Source organism: Lethenteron reissneri, unplaced genomic scaffold (genome assembly GCF_015708825.2).
Source record: "Lethenteron reissneri isolate LAM-NWPU_2019-01 unplaced genomic scaffold, ASM1570882v1 scaffold_1855, whole genome shotgun sequence".
Taxonomy (NCBI): Eukaryota; Metazoa; Chordata; class Hyperoartia; order Petromyzontiformes; family Petromyzontidae; genus Lethenteron; species Lethenteron reissneri.
Window position 1 is genome coordinate 538 of NW_026891614.1, and position 9,303 is coordinate 9,840.

The 9,303-nt window shown below is 59.5% G+C and overlaps 1 protein-coding gene across 2 annotated transcripts; it reads right to left on the bottom strand.

The window, feature by feature from the left end:
• Nucleotides 1-1,111: 1,111 nt before the first annotated feature.
• LOC133339396 (elastin-like) lies at nt 1,112-7,145 on the bottom strand. Of its 2 annotated transcripts, none has more exons than XM_061547541.1 (2): nt 3,632-7,145; nt 1,112-3,482 (listed from the first exon to the last, which is right to left on the bottom strand). In XM_061547541.1, the coding sequence occupies exon 1, from the start codon at nt 6,933-6,935 to the stop codon at nt 3,750-3,752; it is 3,186 nt and encodes a 1,061-aa protein (XP_061403525.1). In that variant the 5' UTR covers nt 6,936-7,145; the 3' UTR covers nt 1,112-3,482; nt 3,632-3,749. The 2 variants fall into 2 exon arrangements, with proteins under 2 accessions (XP_061403525.1, XP_061403524.1); XM_061547540.1 differs by having other exon boundaries at nt 1,112-3,532.
• Between the last annotated feature and the right edge of the window lie 2,158 nt (nt 7,146-9,303).

Sequence of the window (9,303 nt, forward strand, 5' to 3'; positions counted from 1 at the left end):
CACCTCACTCACACACCACTCACTCATACACTCACTCACTCATACACCCACTCACTCATACACTCACTCACTCATACACTCACTCATACACGCACACACTCACTCTCACTCATACACACACTCACACACTCACACACACACTCACACACACTCACTCACACACTCACTCACACACTCACTCACTCACACACTCACCCTCACTCACCCACTCACACACAATCACTCACTCACCCACTCACTCACACACACTCACACATACACACACACACTCACCCACACACACTCACCCACCCACACTCACACAATCACACACACTCACCCTCACTCACACTCACTCATACACACACTCACTCATACACTCACTCACTCATACACTCACTCACTCACAATCACACTCACACACACTCACACTCACTCACACACACACTCACTCACACACTCACTCACACACACACACACTCACTCACACACTCACTCATACACTCACTCACTCACACACTCACTCTTACACACACTCACACACTCACACTCACTCACACTCACTCACTCACACACTCACACACCCACTCACACACCCACTCACTCATACACTCACTCACTCATACACCCACTCACTCATACACTCACTCACTCATACACTCACTCATACACGCACACTCTCACTCATACACACACTCACACACTCACACACACACTCACACACTCACACACACACTCACACACTCACTCACACACTCACTCACACACTCACTCACACACTCACTCACACACTCACATACACTCACACACTCACCCTCACTCACCCTCACTCACCCACTCACACACTCATACACTCACACACAATCACACTCACTCACTCACACACTCACTCACTCACACACTCACTCACACACACACTCACTCACACACTCACTCACCCACTCACTCACACACTCACTCACACTCACACACTCACCCTCACTCACCCTCACTCACCCACTCACACACTCATACACTCACACACAATCACACTCACTCACTCACACACTCACTCACACACACACTCACTCACACACTCACTCACCCACTCACTCACACACTCACTCACCCACTCACCCACACTCACACCGGATTGGTGCACGGATTTGTTTATTGGTGACGTCACAATAGAGCCACACTTTGCGTTTCGAACACGAAATATAATTGACCCGGGGGGGTCCCCCCCCCCCCCAAAAAAAAAAAAATACAGTCACCAAGTAAAAGCGATCCACCACCGCTACCGTCACCACCACCAACAACAACAACAAGCCCCACAACACAGTAACAGCTGATCAACAACACCAAGATGGCGTCCGAGGGGAAGGGGGTTACCCTTGACCAAGATGGCGCCCGCCCAGGGGGTGGTTACCCTTGACCAAGATGGCGCCCGCCCAGGGGGGTGGTTACCCTATTGCTAAGATGGCGTCCCAACCGACATGCAACCCCTCACCCAAGATGGAGGTACAGCCCACATGCAACTCCCTCCCCCCCCCCCCATCTAAGATGGCGACCCAACCCTTCCCACCACCCCCTACCCAAGATGGCGCCCCCCCTACCCAAGATGGCGCACGACCACCCACCCCTACCCAAGATGGCCACTCTATTATTAATAATAATGTCGCAAAAAAATAGCAAAGGGTTGATGAAAATTATTGCGATTTGACAATTGCATAGTTAATTATTGCTTATGATTAGGAGTGTGGGTGGGGGGAGGGGTAAGGGGGGTGGTGTGACGTCACGGGCGGTGGCCATATTGGCGTACTACCACATCCATTCCCCTAGTGACCCACGTGACCCCCACCTTTAGAGGCAGCAGCAGCAAATAAGAAAATCATGCGTGTGTGTGTCTGTCTGTGTGTCTGTGTGTGTCTGTGTGTGTGTGTGAGTGTTTGTGTGTGTGTGTGTCTGTGTGTGTGTGTCTGTGTGTCTGTGTGTGTGTGTGTGTGTCTGTGTGTCTGTGCGTGTGTGTGTCTGTGTGTCTGTGTGTGTGTGTGTCAGTGTGTGTGTCTGTGTGTGTGTGTGTCTGTGTGTGTGTCTGTCTGTGTGTCTGTGTGTGTCTGTGTGTGTGTCTGTGTGTGTGTGTCTGTGTGTGTGTCACTGTGTGTGTCACTGTGTGTGTGTGTCAGTGTGTGTGTGTATCTGTGTGTGTCAGTGTGTGTCTGTGTGTGCGTGTGTGTCTGTGTGTGTCTGTGTGTGTGTGTCTGTGTGTGTCTGTGTGTGTGTCTGTGTGTGTGTGTCTGTGTGTGTGTCTGTGTGTGTGTCTGTGTGTGTCACTGTGTGTAGTGTAAAATGTAGTGTAGTAGTGGTTCGCGCTACGCTGCGCTACGAACCCGGCGACCCGAGTTCGATTCCCGCTCACGACCACAAACCCCAATGACAGCGATTATCTGAACCGGTACCGAGCCTCCCCTAGGTCGACTCAGCCTCAAATGAGTACTTTGTGTCGTGGTGGTGGTGTAGTAAACGCCAGGGCTGTAGGGGCACTTGCCCCTACAGCCCTGCTAGAGGCTACCTGGGGGAGTTTTGTCTGTGTCTCAGCACTTGCCCCTGCAGCCCTGCTAGAGGCTACCTGGGGGAGCTTTGTCTGTGTCTCAGCACTTGCCCCTACAGCCTTGCTAGATGCTACCTGGGGGAGCTTTGTCTGTGTCTCAGCACTTGCCCCTACAGCCCTGCCTGAGTCTACCTGGGGGAGCTTTGTCTGTGTCTCAGCACTTGCCCCTACAGCCCTGCTAGAGGCTACCTGGGGGAGCTTTGTCTGTGTCTCAGCACTTGCCCCTACAGCCCTGCTAGAGGCTACCTGGGGGAGCTTTGTCTGTGTCTCAGCACTTGCCCCTGCAGCCCTGCTAGAGGCTACCTGGGGGAGCTTTGTCTGTGTCTCAGCACTTGCCCCTGCAGCCCTGCTAGAGGCTACCTGGGGGAGCTTTGTCTGTGTCTCAGCACTTGCCCCTGCAGCCCTGCTAGAGGCTACCTGGGGGAGCTTTGTCTGTGTCTCAGCACTTGCCCCTGCAGCCCTGCTAGAGGCTACCTGGGGGATCTTTGTATTGTCAAAATTTTGTCCGACTTCTCGACATACGTAACCGCCTTCCGTAACCCGGGGACCAACAAGCCCCGCCCACACACCCCACAAGCCACGCCCATTAACGCGTCACACACGTCAATCAGAACACGCCCACAACGCAGGCCACGCCCATGTCCATATATGGACACGCCCATGTCCATATATGGACATGGGCGTGTCTGGTGGCTCCGCCCACCCCCTCCCTGTAAACATGTGTCACGTGCCCCCAATGGCGACCCGGTGTGTAGGTGTGTGTGTAGGTGTGTGTGTGTAGATGTGTGTGTGTAAGTGTGTGTGTGTGTAGGTGTGTGTGTGTGTAGGTGTGTGTGTGTGTGTAGATGTGTGTGTAGGTGTGTGTGTGTGTTAGTGTGTAGGTGTGTGTGTTAGTGTGTAGGTGTGTGTGTAGGTGTGTGTGTGTAGGTGTGTGTGTAGATGTGTGTGTAGGTGTGTGTGTTAGTGTGTAGGTGTGTGTGTTAGTGTGTAGGTGTGTGTGTGTGTGTGTAGCTGTGTGTGTGTAGCTGTGTGTGTAGGTGTGTAGCTGTGTGTGGTGTGTAGGTGTGTAGCTGTGTGTGTTAGTGTGTGTAGCTGTGTGTGTGTAGCTGTGTGTGTGTGCGCACAGCCAGTCGCAAGGCAACACCCCGGCACACGAGACCACCAATCGCCATCTCAGCTCTCATTTCGCCTTTTTCCCTTCCGACTCTTTCACTGCCCCTCCTCCTGCTGCTGCTGCTGCTCCTGCTGCTGCTGGTGCTGCTGCTGCCGCCACCACCGCCCCTTTCACTGCTGCTCCTGCTGCTGCTGCTGCTGCTGGTACTGGTGCTGCTCCTGCTGCTGCTGCTGCCCCTTTCACTGCTGCTGCTGCTGCTCCTGCTACTGTTGCTGGTGCTGCTGCTGCCGCCACCACCGCCCCTTTCACTGCTGCTCCTGCTGCTGCTGCTGTTGCTCCTGCTGCTGCTGCTGCTGGTGGTGCTCCCCCTTTCACCGCCCCTGGCACCGCCACCGCTCCCCCTTTCACCGCCCCTGGTGCCGTCACTGCTGCCCCTTTCACTGCCCCTGGTGCCGCTACCACCGCCCCTTTCACCGCCCCTGGTGCCGCTACCACCGCCCCTTTCACCGCCCCTGGTGCCGCTACCACCGCCCCTTTCACCGCCCCTGGTGCCGTCACTGCTGCCCCTTTCACCGCCCCTGGTGCCGCTACCACCGCCCCTTTCACCGCCCCTGGCACCGCCGCTCCACCCCCACCGCTGCCGCTGCCAACGTCCTCGTCGTCCACCAGGGGGATGTATACGGTGGCCTTGATCTCCTGCTCCTTGACGAGGGGCTTGCCGCTGGCCGACCAGTCGACGTCCGGGGCGGGACGGTCGAAGTCCAGGCCCAGGTCGTCGTAGGCGCCGGCCGAAGCCTTGCCGGGGCCGCCGGGGCCACCGGGACATGCCGGAGGCCCGCCCGCCGGAGGCCCGCCCGCCGGAGGGTCGGGCGTAATGCCGAAGAGGTCGTCGTCAGAAATTCCCGGCGACGGCGGCGGCAGCGGCAGGGGCTGCAGGGGCGGCTGAGCGGGCCGGGCCGAAGCCTGAGCCTCGCCTGGACCGGCGGCCGCGGCTGCCCCCGGAAGGGAGGCTCCTGCGGAGAGGCCGGCCTGGACGCCCTTCTGCTGCTGCTGGGTCTGGTCGGGCAACGCCGTAGCCACCGTAGCCGCCGGTGTTGCCGTCGGTTTGGCCGTCGGTTTGGCCAACAGGTCGCAGGCGGGAGGCGTCTGCACCTTGGCGGCCGGCGCCGGGGTCGGTTGAACGACACTGCCGACACCGCCGCCGCCGACGCCGAAGAGGTCCGAATCGGAGATCCCCTGCCCTGGGCCGCCGCAGGAGAACGGTTTGGCCGGGGGGACGCAGGACATCGGCTTCTGCTGGGGCGGCACCAGCGGCGCCGTCGCCAACTTGACCTGGCACGCCGAGGCCTTGAGCTGAGGCTCGGTCGCCGCGGCGACGGAAGAGGAGGCCGAGAACTTCTTTGCCGGAGGCTCCGAAGACGTTTTGGCCAAAGAAGCAGCAGCAGGAGGAGCGCCGGATTTTGCCGGAGGCTCCGAAGACGTTTTGGCCAAAGAAGCAGCAGCAGGAGGAGCGCCGGATTTTGCCGGAGGCTCCGAAGACGTTTTGGCCAAAGAAGCAGCAGCAGGAGGAGCGCCGGATTTTGCCGGAGGCTCCGAAGACGTTTTGGCCAAAGAAGCAGCAGCAGGAGGAGCGCCGGATTTTGCCGGAGGCTCCGAAGACTTGGCCCGGAGGGCGGGCTCCAGTTTGGTGAGCGGCACGGACTTGGGGGCCGGGCAGCAGGCCGTCTCCCCTCCGTCTTTGGGCCTCCCGCCGGGACCCCCCCTGGCCTCTTCCCCTTCCTTGACGACGAGCGGCACGAAGGCCTCCTTCTTGGCCTCCTTCTCCTTGACGGACGTCGCCGTCCCCCCGGCGCTCCAGTCCACGTCCGGCGGCGGAGCGTCGAAGTCCAGGCCGTCCAGGTCCACCCCGGCCTGCGGCTTGGGAGGAACCACCGGAGCAGCCGCGGTCGGTCCACCCAGAAGATCGGCATCGGACATCCCCCCTCCGTAGACAGCCGGCCCGGCGGCCTGTGCTACCTGAGCCGCCTGAACCCCCTGAACCCCCTGGGCTACCTGAGCCACCTGAGCCACCGCAGACGCCGCCGGTTTCTCAGCGGCACCGGATTTCTTCGGCCCTTTGCCGTCGGCCACGGTGGCCTTCCCGCCGAACTTGGCGGCGGCGGCCTCGCCCTCCTTGACGACGAGCGGCACGAAGTCCTCCTTCTTCACCTGCCCCTCCTTGACGGCCGTCGCCGTCCCCCCGGCGCTCCAGTCCACGTCCGGCGGCGGAGCGTCGAAGTCCAAGCCGCCCAGGTCGAGCGAGGCCTGCGGCTGGGGCTTGCCGCCCGGCGGGGCGGGAGCCGCTGGAACGGGCTCCGGTCCTCCTAGGAGATCGGCGTCGGACATCCCACCGCTGCCACCTCCGCCGCCGATGACGTCGACCGGCTGCCCCTTCTGAGCCTCGGCGGCGCCGGCAACGGCAGCGGCCGTCACGGCGGCGGCCGCCACCGGCACGGGCTCCGGCTGCTGCTGCTTGTCGGCGGACTTCTGCTTCTTGACGGCGTGGGAAGCCGTCCCGGCCGCCTTGGCCTCCTTCTTCCCCCCGTGGCCCTTGGCCTGCTCCTGCGGCCCCTTGCCGTGCTCGCCGTGGTGACCTTTGCCCGCCTCGGTGCCGTGACCTTTGCCTGCTTCTGTGCCGTGACCTTTGCCCCCCTCGCTGTGACCTTTGCCCGCCTCGGTGCCGTGACCTTTGGCCGCTTCGCCGTGACCTTTGCCCGCCTCGCCGTAACCTTTGCCCGGCTCACCGTGACCTTTGCCCGCCTCGCCGTGACCTTTGCCTGGCTCGCCGTGACCTTTGCCCGCCTCTCCGTGACCTTTGCCCGCCTCGCCGTGGCCTTTACCCAGCTCGCCGTGACCTTTGCCCGCCTCGCCGTGACCTTTGCCCGGCTCGCCGTGACCTTTGCCCGGCTCGACGTGACCTTTGCTCGCCTCGCCGTGACCTTTGCCCGCCTCGGTGCCGTGACCTTTGCTCGCCTCGCCGTGACCTTTGCCCCCATCGGTGCCGTGACCTTTGCCTTTCTCCTGCTGAGGCTTCTTCTCCGCGGGACCTCCTCCACCTCCTCCACCTCCTCCACACTTGGGCTGCCCCTTGCCGTGGTCGTCCCCGTGGCCGCCCTGCCCCTCGGCCTGCCCCTTGGTCTGGCCGGCTGCCCCCGCCTCCGCTGCGGACGCTCCTCCCTCCTCGGCCTTCTTTCCTGGCTTCTTCTTGCCCATCGTGACTGACCAGCTGACTAGATGATTAGATGACCAGCTGACTAGATGACCAGCTGATGAGATGATTAGATGACCAGCTGACTAGATGACCAGCTGATGAGATGATTAGATGACCAGCTGATTAGATGACCAGCTGGCGAGCTGACAAAGCGCTGGCCCCTTGCGCAGGAGATGTTGGCAGCGTCTGCGGTGGCAGCGGAGGGCAACAGGTTAGTGTCTCGGATAGGGGATAGAGTGTGGGTTATGGGATAGAGCGTGGGTCAGAGGTCGCAAACGGGTTTTGATTCCTTACCCGTACCCGGCCGCACCAGGGTCGCAAACGGGTACCCGTACCCGGCCGTACCCTACCCATACCCGGCCGGATACGGGTAGGGTACGGGTATCGGGTACCCGATTGCGACCTCTGGGATGAAGCCACGTTGCAGGCGCGGGTGGGTTGATTCTAGGAACTTGAATTGTGAGAAGAGACAAGACGTTGGGAAATGAGTGACAAACGGTGACTCACCAGTGAGATCGGGTTATGGGATATGAGTCCGGTACCATCATATACACACGGAAACAAAGACAAAGCTCCCCCAGGTAGCCTCTGGCAGGGCTGTCGGGGCAAGTGCTGAGACACAAAGCTCCCCCAGGTAGCCTCTAGCAGGGCTGTAGGGGCAAGTGCTGAGACGCAGACAAAGCTCCCCCAGGTAGCCTCTAGCAGGGCTGCAGGGGCAAGTGCTGAGACACAGACAAAGCTCCCCCAGGTAGCCTCTGGCAGGGCTGCAGGGGCAAGTGCTGAGACACAGACAAAGCTCCCCAGGTAGCCTCTAGCAGGGCTGTAGGGGCAAGTGCTGAGATACAGACAAAGCTCCCCCAGGTAGCCTCTGGCAGGGCTGTAGGGGCAAGTGTTGGCAGCGAGTAGCAGCGTCTATGAAGGCTACCGGCACTATGGCTACACACAGAGGGGGTGGGTGGCCAGCACCACCACCACGCCCGGCCGCCTTTGTCTCCCCAGTGGCGATGTTTACTACACACCGCACCAGGTACTCATTTGAGGCTGAGTCGACCTAGGGGAGGCCCAGGACCGGTTTAGATAATCGCTGTCACTGTGGTGGTGGTGTTGGTCGTGAGCGGAAATCGAACCCGGGTCACCGGGTTCATAGCGTAGTGTAGCGCTAACCGCTGCACCACCACTCCCCACACATACACGCACATACACACACACATACACACACACACTAACTCACACACTAACTCACACACATACATACATACACACACACACACATACACACACATACACACACACATACACACTAACACACACTAACTCACACACTAACTCACACACACATGGCCACATACCAACTGCATTCTTGTGACCACAACACATTCCAGCTGTAGCACGTCACACAGACACACACACACTTACACACCTACACACACACCTACACACCTACACACACACCTACACACACACACCTACACACACCTTCACACACACACCCACACACCTACATACACACACCTACACACCCACACACCCACACACCTAAACACACAAACACACCTACACCACACACCTACACACACACCTACACACCCACACACACACCTACACACCCACACACCTAAACACACAAACACACTTACACAAACACCTACACACACACACCTACACACCCACACCTTAACACACAAACACACCTACACACACACACCTACACACCTACACACCCACGTACCTACACACAACAACACTAAGTGGCGGTGATGTCACCACGACACTGTACACCTTGAGGCCACGTGAAGTGTCGAATGAGGTCACGGGGCAGACCCAGCAGGTGCCACGGGTCGACTGACTGAGATGACCGAGATGACTGGCTGATGCACCACCTGTGCCCCCTACTGTGCCAACTTGCTGTGCTTTAGCCACCCGGCGCTCCGCTCGTTGTTGTGAGCGTCGCTCCTCCGCCCTCCGTTGTTGTTGGAGGGCGACTGCCCCCAACTGCCCAGTAGCGTCCTTCACGAGCCTCCTCCACAGAGGCCGATCTTGACACCGCTGGTACCAGTCATCGGCAAGTCCACTCAGCTCCACGTCCTCCTGTACCACATCACTCCATCTCTTCTCCAGCCCGTGCCGCGCCCGTTTAGCCCCCTCGATCCGGCCGAAAGCTGTTTAGGCATGCGGTGGCTGGGCATGCGGGCTACATGACCCAGCCAACGCAGCCTTGCCTGCCGGAAGAGCTCACGGATGGGACTTTATCCAGATCTTTCAAGGATTTTAGAGCTCCTTAAACAATCCAGCCTGGTTAAACCCAGGATGGATCGTAGGCAGGCCAGCCTAAATGTTCCTAACTGGCAAAGATGTTCCATTAGGGGGGGT